The sequence below is a fragment of the Myodes glareolus genome, chromosome 1, assembly GCF_982192425.1.
Source record: "Myodes glareolus chromosome 1, mMyoGla1.1, whole genome shotgun sequence".
Lineage (NCBI taxonomy): Eukaryota > Metazoa > Chordata > Mammalia > Rodentia > Cricetidae > Myodes > Myodes glareolus.
The window spans coordinates 123,740,211-123,761,485 of NC_142026.1; the positions used below are offsets into that span (position 1 = coordinate 123,740,211).

At 40.3% G+C, this 21,275-nt stretch overlaps 1 protein-coding gene across 11 annotated transcripts in view; it reads left to right on the plus strand.

Annotated features, from left to right (window-relative positions):
- Positions 1–21,275, plus strand: part of Adgb (androglobin) — a 105,653-nt gene that overhangs the window by 53,552 nt on the left and 30,826 nt on the right. For all 11 annotated transcript variants that reach the window (XM_048425172.3, XM_085688520.2, XM_085688521.2 and 8 more), the window contains 13 exons: positions 2,856–2,985; positions 3,266–3,299; positions 4,823–5,003; positions 6,083–6,146; positions 7,779–7,881; positions 10,391–10,532; positions 12,064–12,178; positions 14,835–15,002; positions 16,220–16,355; positions 16,913–17,050; positions 19,384–19,477; positions 20,208–20,342; positions 20,846–20,999. In XM_048425172.3, coding sequence (XP_048281129.1) covers positions 2,856–2,985; positions 3,266–3,299; positions 4,823–5,003; positions 6,083–6,146; positions 7,779–7,881; positions 10,391–10,532; positions 12,064–12,178; positions 14,835–15,002; positions 16,220–16,355; positions 16,913–17,050; positions 19,384–19,477; positions 20,208–20,342; positions 20,846–20,999 — 1,594 coding nt within the window. The remainder of the gene's footprint in view (positions 1–2,855; positions 2,986–3,265; positions 3,300–4,822; positions 5,004–6,082; positions 6,147–7,778; positions 7,882–10,390; positions 10,533–12,063; positions 12,179–14,834; positions 15,003–16,219; positions 16,356–16,912; positions 17,051–19,383; positions 19,478–20,207; positions 20,343–20,845; positions 21,000–21,275) is intronic.

The following is a 21,275-nucleotide window of genomic DNA, read 5'->3' on the forward strand; positions in this document are numbered from 1 at the left end:
AGAAGTAAGTTCAAGTTCTCTGACCTTTGGTCAATGTGGAAACAGGCTCACATTTTTGGGCCTTCATAGTGACATGAATTTGAGAGAGAACAAGGGCCATGCACCTGCAGTCAGGACCAAAAAGGATGAGAAGGAAGCTAGTTCTCAACCTCTTCCTCCTTTCACTCAGCCTAGGACCCCAGCATGTGAACTGATGCTGCCCTCAGTGATAGCACCTCAATTTAACCCAATCTAGGAACTTCCTCACAGACATACCCAGTGGTTTTTCTCCTTGGTGGTTCTAGAGCCTGTCAAGTTGACAATATTACTCATCAGAGGCTATGGTAGATGTATATGCTCTCCGATATAACTCAGTCTTTCCTTGGATATGCCATGGACTGTAACCATGATAGAAATAGAAACTGACAAGAAAAACAGCTGTCATAATTTAAATGCCCAACTCAGTGTACTTTGTACTGTTAGGCACTCTTTATACCAAAGCCAGTTAATAAGTTAACTTACACTGTCTTACTCTGGTTAGGTTTAATATATTAGACACCTTTTTTTTTAAAAATATAAATTAGTTAGCTCACACTGTCTTACTTTGTTTAATTTTTAACATATTAGGCACATTATCGACATCTTTTACCCTTTCTTGTGTTTCTGTCATGCTTGGAGGAGTTGTTTATTTTTGTTGTTTTTTTCTTCTTTTTTCTTTTAATTAATGTTTCATAGTTTTCCAATTATTTTTATACTGAAAGTTCTCCAGAGAAAGCTAACCAGCATATGTATGACTAGATGAGAGCTGGAGCAATGGTATAGAAGCCTGGTAACTCTGTGGATGACAAGGTATTTCTGGGAAGAATCAGCGACGTGGTCGTGGTGGTAGAGAAGTCTTAAGAGAGATCACTTCCATTTAGAGAACTAGGGAGGCCATTAGTGAAGCTATTCAAGTCTGACGCCTTAGAAGCACAGAAAGCAGAAGCATGGTGTCCATTTGGCTGAAGCTATTGGGTGCTGCTGTAGAAGTCTTGGAGTTCAAAGAGCAGAGACCATGGGGTTGTGATGTCCATGAGCAGGGACAGAATAATCCATGATCATAGTTCTTCACCTTTCTAATGCTGCAACCATTAAACAGTTCCTCATGTTATGGTGACTCTAACATTATTTCATTGTTTCAAAACTGTAATTTTGCTACTGTTATAAATTGTAATGTAAATATCTGATAAACAGGATATTTGATATATGATATGCAAGGTATTTTATACGGGTCTCAACCCTCTGGTTGAGAGCTACTGGTCTAGGCACAAGAAATTAAAGTCAGTTTTCCTCAGCTGTTGTGTGCCATGCAGGCCTACTGCTGATTGGACAGTGCCTGCCTACACTGAGAGCAGAACTTTCCCACTCAGTCCACTGATACCCATGTTAATCTCCTTCAGAAGTCACCTCCCAGACAAACCCAGAAGTGATACTTTACCAGTTAATTACCTAGGCACGCCTTAGTTCAGTCCAGTTGATGCTGGGCGTTGTTCAGTATATCTAAGATTTCAATTTGCCTTTCAAATATATTTTGTTGTTTTTGATCTTTCATATGACTGTGTTTGCATACTAATCAGAGATTGTATAGGCTGTAAAAACTGTAGCTGCTTAACACCATAACACATTTTCCTACGGCTTATATTATCATACCTAGCCTTTAAGCATCTCTATGTTTATAAGTACAAAAATGGGTTGATTCATAGCTCAGGTTCCCTGAGTTACTTCTATACCTGATTTTCTGTAACTTCTCTTTGCTCCTTGATTAAAATAGATAAAGATTCTAATACCCAGGAACAGACAACCGTCACTTGATTGCCTTCCACTAATCTATGATGCACTGTAATCTGTTATCAATTCATTCTCAAATCCAAACTCTGTGAAAATGCCAAAGGCAAAGTCATGTGAATGCCATTGCACTCTCTATGGAAGACATGTCCTAGACCTGTTCTGCAGTACAATCATATTTCTCATATCAGCGTAAGGGCAATCTCCAGGGAGAATGACTTCTGTCGTTGAAATTCCATGGCTGGACCAGCATGTTTGCTCATTCCTGGCTCATGGTTTTGTATGAGACAATTGGAGCTTCATAAATATGTTTCTGCTACCCTCTAGTGGAAATTGTATGAAAGTAGGAGAATTCAATCTAACCAAACATGGTGGGATCCTAGTTCATGAAGTCTATATGAGTAAAAAGTATTTTTATTTTGCCTTTGAGACAGGGTCTTACAGTGTGAATCTGGCCAACCTAGAACTTGTTCTCTTGGCTGGGCACTCACCTGTCTCTGCTGGAATTAAAGGCATGCACCACCATGCCCTACTATATGTGTAGAATTTGACTGTATATTAGAAACAGTAGTATAAAATACATATACTCTGATAGGCAACTAATGTACCAATGAAATGTGTGTTTCAATAATGCTATTTTGAACCATGTCAATGACTTCTTGAGGAAATGACTTGGGTAAAGAATATGAGAGTCACACTTAGAAGCTTAAATGCTTACATTTTAGGATTAGATTTCCCACAGCAAAATGTTTCATCCACACACACTCTGCTAATTCCACTAATGCTGTAATCATCAACAATTCCCATCTTTAAACAGTGTCTCTCGAAAATTTGTACAATACATCGACTGATACAGCGGTGGTCTAGAAAGTAGTATAAAATGTTTTTCAGAGGTTTTAGGTGAAGTGCTTTTTAAAAACTTCCTTGTAAAAGGATAAGAACAAAATGAACAGAATCAGAACCTATTCTTATTGACAAAACTAAATGTATTCACTAGTCACTGTAAATCAGAAGTGGCAGCAACAGAAGTTTTGTGGGTTTTTCTCCACTAGGCATTTCGTACAATCTGTCGTTAAGAAAGGGACACCTCTGGGATCCATGCTTCCTCCTCTTGTAGAAAATGAGTTAAATGCAAGCACCAGCCAAGGAGAGATGAGCATATTAACAGGACACCTGTCGCAGGTACTGGTTCAACCCCGAATCAGGCAAGATGTATCCGAAATTGTGAACTCTCTTGTATCTGTGAAGTATGCATTCTCCACATCTCAGCAGTGTAAAGGGCTTCATTAAGCCCACACCTTGTGTATATGTGACAACTTAGAAAGTGGAACATCCTTCTGCCATAAAAGTCCTCCTTGTCTCCCTCCTGGTTCATGCTTCCTATACACCGTTAAACAGCTGCCTACTTTCCTAATTTGGACTGTCATGTATATACTTACAATTGTTCATTTTCACTTTGCAGGGTAACCTTGTATCGCAGACTATCCCTGGAAAAGGTAAACTAGTCTTTCCCTCATGCTTTTGCTCTCCCATAGAAAACAAAGCATGCAAAAATCCTGCTTCTAAACAAGCATAGTTCTCCTTTCTACCACGTCATCTTCTCCTGTGATTTACTAGTTCTCATCTACTCCAGACTAGGAACATGGGACAATTTCACAGGTTAAGTTCAAACTGAAATAGATATAAAGGAGCATGCAATTGAGAGTCTGTGAGTCAAATGTGTGTGATCGTTTTATTTTGTTGTTCTGTTTCATGTGAGACTGGGTCTTGCTAAATTGCCCTGACTGGCCTACAACTCACTGAGGTCCAAGTTGGCCTCAAGCTCTTCAACCTCAAGGTTACTGAGTTTACAGGTGGGTGTCCACAGGTCTCGCCTTTTAACACATGCATGTTGTAATCATAGTACTGTTATGAACTAAAGACTTAGTCAAGACTCATATCCAAAAGAAATGTCACATACATGTATCTAGATTGTTGGTTCAAGATTCTCTATGAGTTTTGTGACAATACTTGACAAATATAAACTGTGGTTATAGTCACTGTGTGTAGTTAAAGGGCTGGCTGAACACACCAGGAGCAACAGACCTGTCACATTTTCACTTTGTCTTCTGCGCTCTGACTGTCCCTGCTCCTCTCCCTCATTCTTCTTTCCAAGACAAGGTTTCTCTGTGTAGCCTTGACTGTCTGAGAACTCCTTCTATAGACTGGGCTGTCCTTGTACTAACAGAGATATGGGATTAAAGGCAACCACCACCACTGCCTGACTAAACTTTTCCTTAAGATTTATTTGTGTATGTATTTTTATTTATATGAGTGCTTTATTTACATGCATGCCTGCATGACAGAAGAGGGCATCAGATAGAAGAGTCCATTAGATTCCATTATAGATGGTTGTGAGCCACCATGTGGTTGTTAGAAATGAAACTTGGAACCTCTGGGATAGCCACCAGTGCTTTTAACCACTGAGTCATCTCTCCAACCCCAGGACTGCCCCTTACAAAATATTTCTGCCAGCAGGAGAGATGGCTCAGTGGGCAGAGCGCCCGACCACTCCGCCCGAGGACCCGAGTTCGATTCCCGCCCGGCACTGCATGTAGTTCTGTATACCGTCAGTCAGCACCACCCTGCGACTTGCAGAACGACCCGCACACAGTCTCCCACTGTCCACCGTAGATCCGCGTAGAGAGTAGTAGGCAAAAAAAAAAAACCCAAAATATTTCTGTAGCAGATTTTAAGCACATGCACTAATTATATCTGTCTTAGCTTGATAATTTCTAAAGAACATATTCCCAAACTTACCAAAGTGATCTAAAAAAAAGTGATCTGTATTATAAAATTATGAGTGTGTGAACTATACCTTCACAAACCTTAGGCCTACATATAAGTGATTATCTCACTGATTTCCCATAAATAGAACTTGAATTTGAAACACTCCTGTCATTTATTTTTCCATACTTTAGCAGTCTGTCACTTAACAGTGTAAGATATGCTTGACATATGTGTCCTCTCCTCTTCCCAGATGAACAGACAGAGTTTTCACTGGGTGACACCCACCCACCTGAGGCGCATAGTATAGAAAGGGATTTGATGAGCATGACCACAGCGACACAGGACAAGTCACAGGAGGACTTGGTAGCAATAAATGAAGGTGCTTCCAAAGAAATATGGTTAGATTTTGAAGACTTTTGTGTGTGCTTTCAGTAAGTATTTAAGTGCCGTTTAGCTGGCTAGATTCTCCTAAATAAATCCTGAGCTGTGTTACTGTATAGACACCATTTGCTTCTGCATCTTTATACATTGACCATATGATATTTTGATTCTTAACTATCATTCAAAAAAGGAAAGTAGGTATCAGCTGGGAACTAGCATAATATCAAATACAATTTTTCTTTTTATTGAAAATAGATTCATCTCTCATATAATAAATACATCCCGAACACAGTTTCCCCTCCCCCAGCTCGCCACACCTCCCCTCTCCCCCAGATTCTCTCTCTCTCTCTCTCTCTCTCTCTCTCTCTCTTTCTCTCTCTCTCTCTCTCTCTCTCTCTCCTTTAGAAAAGAGTAGGCCTCCAAGAGACAACAGCCAAAAAGAACAAAACAAGATATGTTAAGACAAGGCAAAACCCCTCATATCAAGGCTGGAAAAGGCAATTCAATTGGAGGAAAAGAGTCCCAAGAATAGGCAAAAGAGTCAAAGATACACCAGTTCCCACTGTTAGGAGTTTCACAAGAACACCAAGCTAACAGCCATATTGTACATGCAGAGGACCTGGTGCAGACCCATGCAGGCCCCATGCTTGCCCCTTCAGTCTCTGTGAACTCATGTGAGCCCTGCTTAGTTGAGTTGGTAGGCAGGGTTCTCTTGGTGTCCTCCATACCCTCTGACTCCTACAATCTTTCCTTCCTGTCTTCTTTGGGGTTTCCCGATATCTGAGGGAAGGGATCTGATGGAGACTTCCTATTTAGACTCTCTCTTCACACAATGTCTGGCTGTGGGGATCTGCATTTGCTTCCTTCTGCTGCCTGAATGCATTGAATATACATCCTATAGCACATTATCAACAAAACCCCAATAAAACCTGCCTTAGTTCCTTCTCAAACACTTGTTAATTAAGGTAGATTTTTCCCATTGAGATAATTTTGTCTCTTTAGAACAACAAGTGAAGCAATTTTTGAAGAAGTTTTTCTGCCTATAATTATTTAAGTCTAAGAAGCTAAACATGTAATACTAGTTTTGTATCTAATGGCAATAACCTTTTATAAATGCTCTCCTTTTCAGCCACATATATGTTTTCCATAAGCCAAATTCTTATTGTCTTAATTTTCAAAAGTCAGAATTCAAGGTAAGTTCATTAAACTTTCCTTTTTAGGTATAAGGTTCATGAAGAATTGTTGTATGGGGGGCTGCTTGTTTATTTCCTGAGTTCCCAGACTCTCAAAATAACCACACAGAAGCTGTAATAATTAAATCACTGCTTGGCCCATTAGCTCTAGCTTCTTATTAGCTAACTCTTACATCTTAATTTAACCCATTTCTATTAATCTGTGTATGGCCATGTGGCTGTGACTTATTGGGTAAAGTTCTAGTCTGTCTCCCGCGGGGCTAAATGGCTTCTTTCTAAACTCTGCTTTCCTTCTCAGTTTAGTTTTTTTCACCTAACTCCACTCTTTTGCCCTATCGCAGGTCAAGACAGTTTTTTAAAAATTGATCAGTGGTATTTACAGCATACAGAGGGAAATCCTACATCCAAGAATGACCTTACTAAAACATTCTAAATTAAATATCTTAAATTTGATGCATCAATTTTCAGTTTTTTAAACTTTATCCAGACCATAAGTGATGCTTTACTAGTTTGTATCCCAGAGTCATCCACATGGTTGGGATATGGTTAAGACAATGCCTGTAAGACACTTTACCTATCAGTAAATGGTGGTAAATGTTGGCTGACACTAACTAGAGTTCACCGTTTTTGAAAACCATCAACGTTTTTAATGTATGGGTATATGTAGTGGCATGGTCAAATGTTCTTTGTTCCAAGGTGTTTTTTTTTAAGTGATGGTAAATAATTATTTTTCCTTTTAAAAAATGTCAATTTAGCAAAATAAAGTGGCATGCTTATGCAACTTGTTTATTTCCCCAAATGTCTATAACATACATGGTCATGCTTCTACAGCATAGTGACAACTAGATTTGTTGAATGTGCTTATATTTGTCATCGTTCAAAATTATATTAATGAACTGTGAAGTTGAGAAGCAATAACAAGGCCATAGTCATGAGTACATTGTTGGAGTCAAGCTTTGTTTTCAACCATGGCTTTGCCACCTACAAACTTTGTGCCTTTGGCAGCCCACTCATCCTGCTTTTCATTTTCCTGGGAATTATGGCTACTCATAGTTCTCTATAGAACGCACCGAAGTCCTAACCGTGTAGCTCTATATGGCTGTCTTCTCAAAGAATTCTGATGTGACCAATCACTTTACTGTATCTCTGTAACAAAACACCCTAAACATCAGCAAGCCGAGGTTGTATTTCTGAAGATCTTGTGAGAAGAATGAAAAAAAAGAGTTTTCTGTTTTATTTTGTTTTCCTATGCAACACTCTGAAAAATGCATAAATGAATCCCTATTAGGCAATTTAATTCGCTACAGTGCTCAGTCTGTGCTTTCTTGCCTGCCTGTAGCTGACCTTCTGCCCTCTGATTGCACCCTTTCTCACAACTTTATTCCTGGAATTGGTGGTTCCCTATTTTTGTTCCTGGAGAAGAGTTTTCTAATTCAGCAACAAGACTCTCTGAGGTCCAAGACCCAGCTGCTACAGATTATCGCTTTGATTTACTTCATCTTATTAGACTTGCAATGTACTGACTCTGGTTCGTAGAATGCAGTAAGAATGTAGTTCACCGTGTGTGAACTACACTATGCCTGACAGGATGAATGGACTGGTAAGCCTGATGGCTTGTCTGATTTCTTGTAGTTCTCAGAGGAACGTGTGTCCTACTATCTGTTTGTGGACAGCCTGAAGCCTATTGAACTGCTTGTTTGCTTTTCCGCTTTGGTGCGCTGGGGGGAGTCTGGAGGTAAGAGGCTTCTGAGAGTGCCATCATCGGAATGCCCAGAGCACGGGTGGGCTAGGGAACATGTAACAATAAGACTTTCAGTCCATAGGGCATGAAACTATCTCTTTGCAGTTTGTCAAGAGTTACAAGGAACTGCACCTGCCACCACCTTTATTGCCCTTGCTCCTCCAACACCAGGGACTCTGCCACCAATTCTTTCTTGGTCACAGTCTCTTGTTCAGGTCTTTGGCATGCTCTGTCTTGCTTTTCTTTTCGCCTCTACTTGTCACCATTCTTATTTTCCTTGTTACTTTATCTGACAATGATCAGAAATGATCTTTTCTTTTAGCTCATTCTGGGTTCTTCTGTGACTTGTGGTCCCCTGTTCCTCAGTGTGGTGATGTTCAGTTAGAGAGATCTTTCTGGGTTAGAGACTAAGTTTATGGAAGTGTTGCCCATGGATTATGTTAATGCTAGTGTCAGACTAATTTGAATTAATTAAATAAATTTTTATCATTAAATATTAAATTAAATAAAATTATATTATTAAATATAATTATTATATTAAATCTCTCTTCAGAGTTTGCTCTCTTCAGACTCCCAGCCTTATAATTCTTGACTCTGTCAAGCTCTCCATCCATCTATGCTATACCATTCTTTATATGCCCATCATTTTTGTGACCTTTTTCCTCCTACTCCTGTATAAGTTCTCTGACTAATCACTGCAATTATGTCCTTTTGTCACCCTACCAGACATGCCCAGCCTTTTGGCATAGTGACATCTACAAAGTCCATTCTAGGGAAAGATGCAATCCACTTAACAAAAACAAAATCTCATCATGTTTTAAGTATGCTAATGGTTTTTTTGTTGGGCTGCAGGCATAGCTATCGTTAGCTACATAAAGCTACATGTGACCCAACTATAGGTTGAACGTGCTGGCTAGTAAACACACTTGCCCTTACCTCTTTCCATCACCCTTTCCTGAGAAGCATCCCAATATTAAATTCAACTCTCTGTCAAATGTTTGGATGCAAAAGAGCATCTGAATATGACTGGGAAAAGGGACAGCCCTCCTGGCCTGCCCACTCAACACTGAGGAACGCGGCTCTCAGCACGGCCCCCTCTGCAGGCAGTCCCTAGATAACTTGTTCTCCCACTTCTCACAGAAGAGTAAACTCGGAAGTCTCTCTTCTTCAAGTCTTTCACATCTACTCTTCTGTTTTGTTTTGTTATTCAAAATAAAGTTTCTCTGTAGCTTTGGAACCTGTCCTGGAACTTTTCTGTAGACCAGGCTGGCCTTGAACTCACAGAGATTCGCCTGACTCTGCCTCCCGAGTGCTGAGATTAAAGGCATGTACCGCCATTGCCTGGCTTCACTTACTACTCTTATTCTCATTTATTTTCAGTTGAAAGCCATGCTGCTGTTTTCACTGGGAAGTGACTGGCCTCATTTCTTCATACAAACTTCCCATGGCCCTAACTTGCTTTGCCTTTTCCTTTAGTTTGTTGGACTTTCCTGTTTAGACAGGTCATCTGACGTGCCTTGCCTCTTCCTATAGTGGGGGGACTTCCCTGCTTGGAGGGCCATCTGACTATGTGATCATTCTTTGATTCTTTTGCCTATTTTATTAAAGATCATCTTTAACTCAAGTTAACCATGTCACAGATTACAGTTGTTCAATAAACATCTCCCAAATTCTTAAGAATTGAGTATTCTGACACTATTAAAGGTGAGAGGTTTTATGCTTCTTCTCGAATTCTAGTTGTCTTGTATAGTGAATATTGTGTAACAGGTGCCAAAAATATTCATTTAATAAACTTATGAAAATTTAGCGATTTCAGTTTAATATGTCTTAGCAAAGTGCTCTGAAGTCCTTATGTTCCAGGACATTGAAATTTTACATGCATGAGAATACTGTGACCTTGTGCCTTCGTCTTCAGAGTTTTTTGGTTTTTTTAGAAAAAAGACAAAATTCATTATGTTCTCAGTCATTTATGAAGCTTTATTACTGATGCACATTTAAAGAAAAACTTACTTGATTAAATTTTTCTTTTGCGACTTCTATTTAAGTTCAAAGGATCTTAGAATTTGAAAGACAAACATTTAGATGAACAAGGAAATATTTCGATTTTAATACCATCTTGGAAATCTCTTATTATTCTGTATACTATATAATTTCTCATTAAAGTTGTATCTGTGAAGACATTCTAATTATGCACATAGAGATGATAAAAAATAGTAGCAGACTATGATGAAATATATTGGCACGTCCTCCTTTTCTCAATTTTCTCATCCTAATTTTTCTATCTGAGGAGATGGTTATGAAGAATGAATGGGATAGGGAGGCAGCACAATGGCTAAGCTAGATGCTATTTCTCATAATTATATACTTAGCACCTGGCATTTCAGGAATGCCTTTAGGATCCACCTTCACGGTTATGTATGCTGTTACTGGACAGAAAGCAATGCAAGTGGAGGCTGGCTATCATTCCACAATCACATTTCAACACATCTCCCTTTTCCCAAAGCCTTAACAAAAGACAGTCCCCATGTGGAGCCTGGACTCCTGACAGCCGAAGCCATCACCTGGAAGTCCCTGAAGCCTCTCAGTTCAGTTTTGAGGATCCACACCTATGCTACGAAGGCTGCCATGGTGCGCCTGCCTGTTGGGTAGGCTCTGACTTCATTTTCCTTTGTTTGAGTCTTTTAGGCTGTTGACTAATGGAATAAGCAGTTCTACATTATTGTTCCCTCAAGTGATTCAACTAGGCATCTGTCCATCATTGGGATTCTTGAGAGACAGAATCCTACCAATAAGTGACATTCTCTGGACCACACTGGATGCTCTTTTTGGATGGTCACTGTTGAGAGTTCTAGGGATGAATATGTAAAGAACATGGCCTAAACCTGCTTAATCCAGAGGTTTCTAAAATGATTGTATCACCAATATCTCTTGTGTTCTCATAAATCTCACTACTCTTTAGCAAGACTTCTGTTTGATTTCATTCCATTTAGATTGTAAAAGAGAATTTTTTCCCACCTACCTGGAATTTCACCTGTGTTGTTTTTGTTAGACATTATCTTTAATTATGGTAAAACCAGGCAAATACGTCACATTTTCTGTTTGAAGAAAATTATATACAATGGAAGTGTTTTCCTGATTTTAGTTTATAAAATTAAGGAGACCATTTTGTATTTCAAACAGAAAAAATTCTTACTTGATTTTTTTTTCCCCTTAAGTTCAGTCTCTGTAGTTGTGTGTGATAAGTGAAAAGTTATGGACTGTGTGCGGAAGGCAGATCCCAAGCAACAAAATTAAATGCCAAAACAATGTGTTATGAACCTAGAAAAACTAGAAAATAATAAAATTTTTTAAAATCAATCATTATTTTTTTAGTCTAGATGTGGTATAGAGAGGTTCTCCACAAATCAAATTAACTCTGCAAAACTGTTTAATTCAGTAGTTCTCAACCTTCCTAATGCTATGATCCTTTAATACAGTTCCTCATGCTGTTGTGACCTCAGCCATAAAATTATTTCATTACTACTTCAGAACTACAATTTTGGTAGTGTTATAAATCAAAATGTAAACATCTGTGTTTTCCAACGGTCTTAGGCAACCCCTGAGAGGAGTAGTTCGACCCTCAAAGGGGCCATGACCCACAGGTTGAGAATCACTGATAGAACTGGCGACACACTAAGGACAAGGGCTTTAAAAGGGGGCATCTTACAGTTGCATCTCCCACGTAGACCCTAAGCCAAAAGTGCATTACAAGCATCTTCATATCAATCTAAACGGCCAGTAACTGAGGAAAGTGTCTGTGTTCAGTGTTACAGACACTAGATAGGAAGGAGAGAATTCACGCATGTGAAATGATGTGTTTGTGAATCAGCAAGGCTCTATACTCACATGAGAAAACCATCCAGAATCCTCTTTAGCAGCACAGTATGTGGGAGGCATCTTCAGTGTGTGAAAGTTTGTCATTTTGGTCTAATTATTTCTGTCTTCTGCAACCAGTAAAACACAGATTTCATGATATCAGAGGGTGCGAGTGGAAATCCAAAGGTAGTTATCCCATGTGTGTTAAAAATATATATAAAATGCTTCACTTTTATATATATATATATAAATATATATAAAATGCTAGAAATACATCCGGCAGAGGAAGCTCCCTCTTCACACAGTGTTCACTCTCTCTAGGAGGCATATGCTACTCTTCAATGCATATTCCCCAGTGGGACACGCCATACATGTCTGCAGCATGATTACATTCGTCATCGGAGATGAAGATGTTGTACTGCCCAACTTTGAGCCGGTAAATATCTTAGCAAGCCTCCTACTTTCTTTCTGGTTTCAAAAGCTTAAACTCAGCCTTATTTTGATTTTTAAAATGTATTTAGCTTACCCTTCCTTTTTTAACCTATAAAACTATTTGTATATCCTTAGAAATGTTCAGATGTAGTCTGTATAGTCAACAATCTAAAGTCTGTAAGGAAACAAAATTAATTTTTCTCCAACAAGTGTACCCACAGCTGCTCTGTTGGGCCTTTCATTTCTGTCACTACTCAGGGAGATGCATTGGTCCTTTGGAGGGATAAAGCACCAGTGAAGTCCTTTAGATGGCCATTTACAATCTGAGCATTCCTCCCTGTCCCATCCTTTCCTTACTCTGAGGAATTTAGAGTGCATATTCCTGGGATTCAGAGGATCACTGTGACCTCCTGGAAACATCCACCACCTCCTCCTCTCTCTTTTTTGTCTTTCCTGGCCACCTCTTGCTCCTTTCTCTGTTCTGAAGAGAATATGAGTGCAGCAAACCCACTGAAATGCTTCTTCTCTTACAGTGTTCTCTGTCTATGTATGTGCCTAGGGAAGGTTGGAATGTGTATTTTCTGCTGTATAACTCTTGAAATGTCCTCACCTCTAATAACTGCAGTAGCACTTTCTCTTCAGGACCACCAGACCCAAAATAATGACGCAGAGATTTTATTAATTATGAAAGCTTGGCTTTGGCTTAGACTTGTCCCTCTAGCTCATATAACAAATTAACCTGTTTCTATTCATCTGCATTCTGTCACGTGGGTTTTAACCTCTCCTTCATTCTTTATGTCCAACTCCTTCTGTGTAGATTCACTCACCTGAATTTCTCTGTCTTCTTGTAATTTCCCTCAAACTTCTTCCTGCCTAATTCTTGTCCATTCAGCTCTTTATTAAAGGTGCCCTGGTGAAGATAAAATGTACAAAAAGATTATCTCACAGCAAACAAATCTCACACACAAAAAAATGGTGTAGGAGGTCCTTCTGTATTTATATTGCTTTCATTGGTTAATCAATAAAGAAACTGCATGGCCTGATAGGGCAGAACTTAGATAGGTGGAGAAGACAGAACAGAATGCTGGGAAGAAGGGAAGTGTGGCAGACGCCATGAATCTCTGGCCTGAGACAGACGTAGGTTGGAATCTTGCCAGTAAGTCACAGTCATGTGGTGATACACAGATTTAATAGAAATGGGTTAATCAAGATGTGAGAGTTAGCCAATAAGAGGCTAGAGCTAATAGGCCAGGCAGTAATTAAATTAATACAATTTTTTTGTGGTTATTTTGGGGGTTAAGCAAGCTGGGTGGCAGCTTTCTTACTACAAAAAAATCAAGATGAAATAAACTAAAAACCCAAGAAAACAAGTTAAAAACTCCAGACAGAACAAACATGGGATTCTCTAAGAAAGCCAGAAGACCATGTGGCAACGTAAGGGTTGAAGTCTGGTGTAACATGAGGGGCCAGGCTTGTTGGGGGTTTCTGTCCTGCCTGGTTTCCACAGCTGTTTAGGTCCCAAATAAAAATCACACAGAGATCTCTGTAAGTTACAAAGCTGATTGGCCCATTAGGTCAGGCTTCTTATTAGTTCTTGTAACTTATATTAACCATTGTTCTTATCTATGTTAGCCATGTGGCTCAGTACCTTTTCAGTGGGGCAGATCACATCTTGCTGCTTCGGTGATCTGGGCAGGAGTGGGAGGAATCAGCTTCCTCCATCCCAGAATTCTCCTGTTCTCATTGCATCATTTCTAATTCCTGTCTGGTTTTCCCACCTATACTTCTTGCCTGACCAATCAGCATTTATTTAAAACATGATTGACAGATTACAGACAATTTCCCGCACCAGACTGGGTTTTCCAACGTGTTCTGACTCATGCCCCATAGTCTGTCTAGGCAGGACTCTACAGGTTTCCTCCAGGTTTCCTTCTGTTGGCTGTGGTGTCTTCTCTCCATGTGTTTTTCATTCTGCTGTTCTTTGTTTCCTTGTTTGTTCTTGTTGTTTTGGTTGTTGTTGGTTGGTTGGTCTTTTGGAGACATGGGACAATGATTGCACTAGGGAACCCTGTAGAGAAACAGTAAAGATGGCTCAGTTTTCCTGACTTTCTCTAAGCAGGCATGTGCTGCTCCAGGCAATTCCAGAACCAGCCAGTACACACCAACCAGGACAGTCCTCAAACATCTCAGACTGGGTTGACTGCTGGATCTCTGTCAGCTTGGAACTCTTACTGTTTCTCAGAATGGATAGCAGGAGGGAGCAAGCTGCTCAAGCTAGTCCTCTCTCTGGTTTTTTGTTTTGTTTTTAATCCCTGGAATCTTCTCTACTCCTCAGTCCTCAAAATCCCTGTCTTTGTCAGCCTAACATCCTAGACATCCTTCCGAACTAACTCTCAATACAAATGCTATGGCGTTCTCCCTGACTCCACCACAGCCTAGTGCCCCTGTATTCAGTCTTTTCTGAGGTCTGCAGCCTTTGTTTCATGTCCCCCAGACCAGCATCCAACGAAATGCTCAGTCCTGCCTACTCTTTACAAATGAAACAGCTTTGAATCAAGCATACAGTGGATTTTTCTTCCCTCGAGGCTGAACATTTGTAAACTTGGTTGACCTTAAATAGACATGAGATTGGCTTCTGCATGTGTGCTCTGTCTTCACAGGAGAGCTACCGATTTACAGAACAGTCTCTAATAATTATGAAAGCTATTGGAAATGTGATTGCTAGTTTCAAAGACAAAGGTAAATTGTCCACAGCCCTGAGGGATCTACAAGCAGCTCACTATCCTATCCCCCTCTACAACAAAGAACTCACTGCTCAGCACTTCAGGGTAAGCAGCTGTGGGCCTGAGGCTCACAGCAGGAAACCTCCCATCTGAAGGATGCACTAGATGAACCCCAATGCTGAATCTGGGGAAGTGGTTTGCATAGAGACTGTTTCTTGGGAAAGTGATTTCAGGAAGCAGGGAGGAATCTAGACAAATAAGATGAGAAAGGGAATGAAATTAATTAGGGAATGTGATAATGGCCACAATGGGCTGCTGAGACTCATCCATCCAGAGGCTCCTGCTGAGCTGGAAAGGATATCTTCATAAAGGAGAGGAAACTCTGGGGCTCAGCCAGCAGTGGCTCTGTCAATTGTTCAGGTTGCTTTCAGGAACCTTAGTCTCCTCACTCTCAGAGCCTTCTGCTGGGGCTGAGTAGTATTCTGGCTTTCTAGATAGCCTGTGGGAAGGGAAGCCAGGCTACTTCGTCCTGGTTGTCTCTTGAGGAAGAAAACTGAGAGGTACTGGTCTACTCCAGCCTCATGGCAAGCAGGTGGCATCTGTTTTTATTTATTTTGTTCTTTTTTTTTAACCTCCATGCTATTGACATTCAGGCTAAATTATTTTTGTTATGAGAATGTCCTGGGCACCGTGGGATGTGTCACAGATCACTTGTTTTCATGGCTTATGTCAATAGCACTCAATTTTGACCACAGAAAACATCTCAGACCTTATCACCTAACCTTTGAGGGCGGGGGTTTCAAAGGCAGAATGAAAAATACAGGGCATTCAACTAAACTGTAACTTTGTGTAAGCCAACAATATTCACCTTGCTTAATGTAAGTGCAAGTCAAAATTTCTTTGCACTAGAAGTATATTTATCATTGTTCACTTGTAAGCTGATGTTGGATGCTCTTGGCAAAGTAGAAACTAAGACTGCACCCAGCCTAGAAGAGCACCTTGCCAAGCAGAGGGAAAAGAAACCATTTTACTGTTGTGTGAGCATCAAGGTGGACTACAGTGTGTGTCCCAGCAACCAGCTGAATGTGCAGTGGCAAATGCCCACCTTGCCACACATTCAAACAGATGTTCTCAGCAGCAAAGAATGACTCAGCTCCACACGTCGTCCAATCTAGATGTTGCCACTATTGTTAATTGTGTGTGTGTGTGTGTGTGTGTGTGTGTGGTGTGGTATGTGTGTGTGTGTGTGTGTGTGTGTGTGGTGTGGTGTGGTATGTGTATGTGTGTGTGTGTATGTGTGTGAATATTTTTATCTCTTTCAGGTTTTCCACATATCATTGTGGCGTTTAATGAAAAAATCTCAAATAGCCAAGTCTCCTTTAAACCTCAAATTTGCATTTCGGGCTATGGTTTTAGAGACGGACATACTGGATTCCATCGTAGAGGATGCCTCTTTAGGTACCGATTCATTTTAAGTATCTGAGCATGGAAGTGATGATAATTTCGAAAGGGTAAGTTCAGCTGTTGTGTAGCAGAGACAGCAGATCTGTTGGAGAGCGGTGGAGCTCAAGCCCTCTCTAAGATGCTCCAGGGGCTTCCAAGATCGGTTGGGAAGATTTCCTAACCTTTATATGTACTTCCAGAGGAACCTTGAATCCCTCCATATTCATCATTGACCTAGCTGGTATGAATGAAGGAACTTTGAGAGATGTCCCAATCCAATTGCCTTCCTTCCTTCCTTCTTACCACATTTTGTTTCATTTCAGTTCAGAGGGAAGCCTCTGACTTCTTTCTGATGGGAATCCAAGGCAGGTCATCAAAATATCATAGCTTCATGCACATTCTTTCTCCAGGCATTTACCTAAGCTCAGTAGACAACGTGAAACGGTGTGTTCAATCCATCCTTGTGGAATTTTCTATGTTTGAAGGATTTCACAGTTGTAGGCATTAAGATTTTTTGGGAAAGAATTAAATATAAATCCCAAACAATCCATTGTTTGTCTTTCTCTTGCCAGCGGAATGGGTAGATGTTAAATATTCTATGCCAATAAACGAGAAGGAGTATTCTCCTGAGGAAATAGCTGCTGCAGTGAAAATTCAGTCCATGTGGAAAGGGGCTTATGTCAGACTCCTCATGAAAGCCAGAACGCCAGGTATGATTTTACATATGTATGGATCCACATTTATAGGAGTGGGTGTTTCATTATGTGCATTAGGGTATTTTAGAGTCAGTATGCTTACAGAACTAATTCAATCTATTAAGTACTGAAGTCCCCGGAGGCAAGGAGCTGGTCAGAGTTCATGTTCTCATTCTCAGGGTGAGAAGCAGTGTCTGAGATGTCAGGCACATGCAATGAATATTTACTGAAAGGTTTAATGTCAAGGCTGGAACAATGGGGTAGAAAAAGTGCTTTCGGCACAAGCATGAGGTCTGGAGTTCAGATCCCAGATTCTGCAGAAAAATTGTGCAGGTGTGGTGAACCAACAGCCCCAACACTTGAGAAGCAGACAGAGGGCATCCCTGGGGCCAGTTGTCCAGCCAGATGAGCCACATCAAGGATCTCGGGGTTCTTCAAGAGACCCTGCCTTGGCAAATAATAGAGAGAAACTAAGAAAGACACCTGACATCAACTTCTGGCATCCACATGTGGGTGTGCGCATATGCATGTGCCCATTGCACACATGTGTCCACACAGATGCACACATGCACTGATACCACATTGAAACCGAATGTACGTGCCATGAATCATTGAGAAAATGATCAGCTTAATTTCCAAATTTTCCATGAGTTCTTTTCAACCATCCCCAGTTTGGTTGCAACAGTTTACAGTGTAGCTTCAGCCAAGTAGGAGATTATTGTACATTTCAGACTGACTGTCACAGAGGTGAATGAAGGAGGCCAGTGCTTCTGTGCATGAGGCAACAGAAATGTATTTCAATATGCTCGCACGTTTGCGGAGTGAAATGTCTTCAGGCATATCCAATGAATTGTGGGGGAGAAATGCCTAGTTTATCAGATGAAAATTCAAAAGGTGATGTCCATGGCTATTTTGAGAGGAAAGATTTATCTAGGAGAGATCTTTTTAGTTTATGCAAACATTTTTTTATACAAGATATATCTACGGAAAATATTTAGTGACAGTATCTAGGGAGTTTATCTAGGGAGTGAAAAGTTGGGATACCCAAAGGTTTTAAAAGCATATAGTAAATAGTTTGCCATAGAAAAATAGTACCGATGTAGGGATGCTACTGCACTCCTATAGTCCCATCACTCAGGATGAGGCAGAGGATTGCTAGTGTTAGCTTGAGGCTGACCTGAGGTGCCGTGTCCATTCACATTCATCAAATGAATCTCAGAGTCACACACCCGTGAGGATGAGTTAGAGAAGCTGGCCAAACACAGCAGGTACACCAAGGCTGCGGTTCCCATTTCATATCCTGAAGAGCAGCAAAGACAGTCAGGCAGGACAATAAGAAAATTCTAGACTGCCTGTTTTGGGCGCCTTGACTTTTACCCCTGTGGGTCCATTTGCTGTGTCCATTTGTGGACAGTGCCATAGATTAAGGTTCATGTCATCCATCCAGGCGTGTTCTTTAGAATAATTGGGTGGTTGCCTTTTCTGAACTAAGTTTTCCACAGGAGTTTCTGGTATGACAGAAGATCTCCCTAGGCAAACTCTTTCATGCATCTCTTAAATAACATCCGAGAACCCGTCTGTTTTCAGGCTAAAGATGAGAGGAAACAGTTGAATACTGTGAGCAGTGCTCTCCTCTAGACATTTATAGCACTACGGTTTAAACATGACTTTACTCCTTACAAAACTGGAGAGCCTGGAGCCATCTTACTCATGGATTCTGAACTCTGCAAACACCGTGGCCAGTAGAGCGGTGATCCGCAAGAGGCAAGAATGAAATCTACTTCAGCAGAACTCAGTGGCTGGTGCTGGTTTGAACTTTGAGTCTCACTCCGGTGGTTTATTTTAGGCATATTTGAGCACAGCATAATTTGGAGAGAACCTTCCTGGTGATAACTAACTGAGTCCCATGTACACAATAAAGTTTAAGACATGACTATGACTACTTCACAACTCTTATAAAGTGACATTTTCCTAAAGATAGGTCCTGTAGATTGACTGCGGAAGACAGGCTCAAATTAAGCAAGCTCATAGGTTCTGGGGTAGCTGATGTGGCCTGGCCATAGAGATAGCACATAGAGTACTGGACTATTAGCCACACCCCCTCACAAACTTCTGGCTGGAAAACAGATTATATATCCTTTTCCTTGAAAGGACAACCATGTGTGCTTAACATTACTGGCTTTTCCAGTGCTTATCTGTGAGTACAAAGACCTACATGCCTCTTACAGGGAATTTCAAAGTTTTTACCTGCAAAATGAAAGTTGTACACAAGTTCATTGTTCAGATATCTTATGGATTTAATGTTTACTATTATTGTTATTGTTATTATTATTATTATTATTATTTAGACACAAAGGAAAATGCCAGTGTTTCAGATACACTTCAAAAAATTTGGACAGTACTCGAGATAAATTTGGAGCAGTATGCACTTTCTCTCCTAAGGTAAGGAACACGTCTAGATTCCCAGTAAAGAACTGTTCTGTGTGGCCCTGTCTGAGATAACATCTGCGATATTGTGATATTCCTGGTGCTTTTAGGCTAGATCTAGATTCAAGCAAGAAGGGAAGAATCCATCCCATCAACTCCTACCCTGTCGTGGAAGAAGCCACAGGCTTTCCTGCAGAGAGCAAGCAGATCTCATGATTCATTTTAGTCAGATACGTGAGCCAGAAAACATAGAGGAAGAAAATTCTAATCTTACACTCTTGTTTGTGTCCTTTGCTTTTCATTGTTGAATTTTCCAAACTCATTGCTCACGTTAACTTCACAAGCTTCCTTCGAATTTCTAGTCTCTATCTGGATCCTTCAGGGGCCTCAACCTAGTTTACAATTGCTTTGCCTGCTTCCTTTTCCCCAGATATAGAGCTTAAACATCCAGCCTTATTTTCCAACTATGAAATTAATTACTCTCTTGCTTGGGAATTACATTCTCCTTCAGTTAAAATTCTCAGATAACTTTAAGTGCATTTGAAAGGTGTTTTTCACGACTGACCCACAATGCTTCTCTCCCTTGGTACCACTTGCTACAACTCACACAGTGTCTCTTTGACCTCAACCGGGAAAACATTGGTGTCTGATATTTTGCTATTTCAAGGGTTACTTCTCTTTTGTAATTGAAGCTTATTTTAAAAATGCTTTGTCATTGATACTCAAGTTGTTTTTTCATTTCTAGACTAATGTTTAAAAGCAAGTGTAAGTCTATGGAGTCTTACCCATGCTATCAAGATGAAGAAACCAAGGTTGCCTTTGCTGACTACACGGTGAACTATGCAGACCAGCCACCGAATTCCTGGTTTATAGTCTTCAGGCAAGTGGTACAGGATTCCATCCTCAGACAGCATGCAATATTCAGACCTGCAATTTCAGGCGTAACAGTAAAAGTATCAGCCTCTCGACTGCTTTCATATATGTTTAAAACTTTTCCATACATATTCATTAATTTTTTTCTCTATATGCAATGGGATGTCAGAGAATTTTATCCATTGTCCTTATATCAAAATATGAAAATGTAAACAGTTTATAGATTTTTTTCAGTGAATATGTTAACATGATAAATAAGTCTATTTCCAGTACAGTTAGACAACATGTATTTCCAATCAACAGCATATTGGGGACAAGTCATGAATGTTGTGCAAAGTGGGAATTTGCTTTTATACATCAAAATGACACAGTAATAATAACTTGAAATGAAAAAGATATGCAAGCCTTTTAGCTATTTGCAATCTTAAAGTTTCACAAGGGCTCTTTGGTTAAACTCTATTTAAAACAGTATGAGCCCCACTACTAAAGTCTCCGCTTCTGTGATTACAGAGAAACGTTCCTGGTTCCTCAAGACATGATCTTGGTCCCTAAAGTATACACTACACTCCCAATCTGTATGCTGCATGTTGTCAACAATGACACGATGGAGCAAGTGCCCAAGGTCTTCCAGAAAGTGGTGCCGTACCTGTACCCCAAGAACAAGGTAGGTGCTGAATGTATCCCCTGCTTTCTAACAGCGGTGAATGGGAGCCCAGAAGCAAGTGAAGTGGGTGAGCTTGTAGCGTACTTAGGAGGAAGCGTCCATTGTTTTAGTGACCGTAAATGCTGCAGCACTCTTGACATCCCGGAAAGGACACATTGCACACGCCCATTGTTGAAACCAAAGCCACATCGATTTTGAAACAGAAGCGGCTCCCAGGACTTTATTTGGTCCTAAAATGAGAAAGGCCAGGCTTGCCTTTATCTCACACATTGCCTT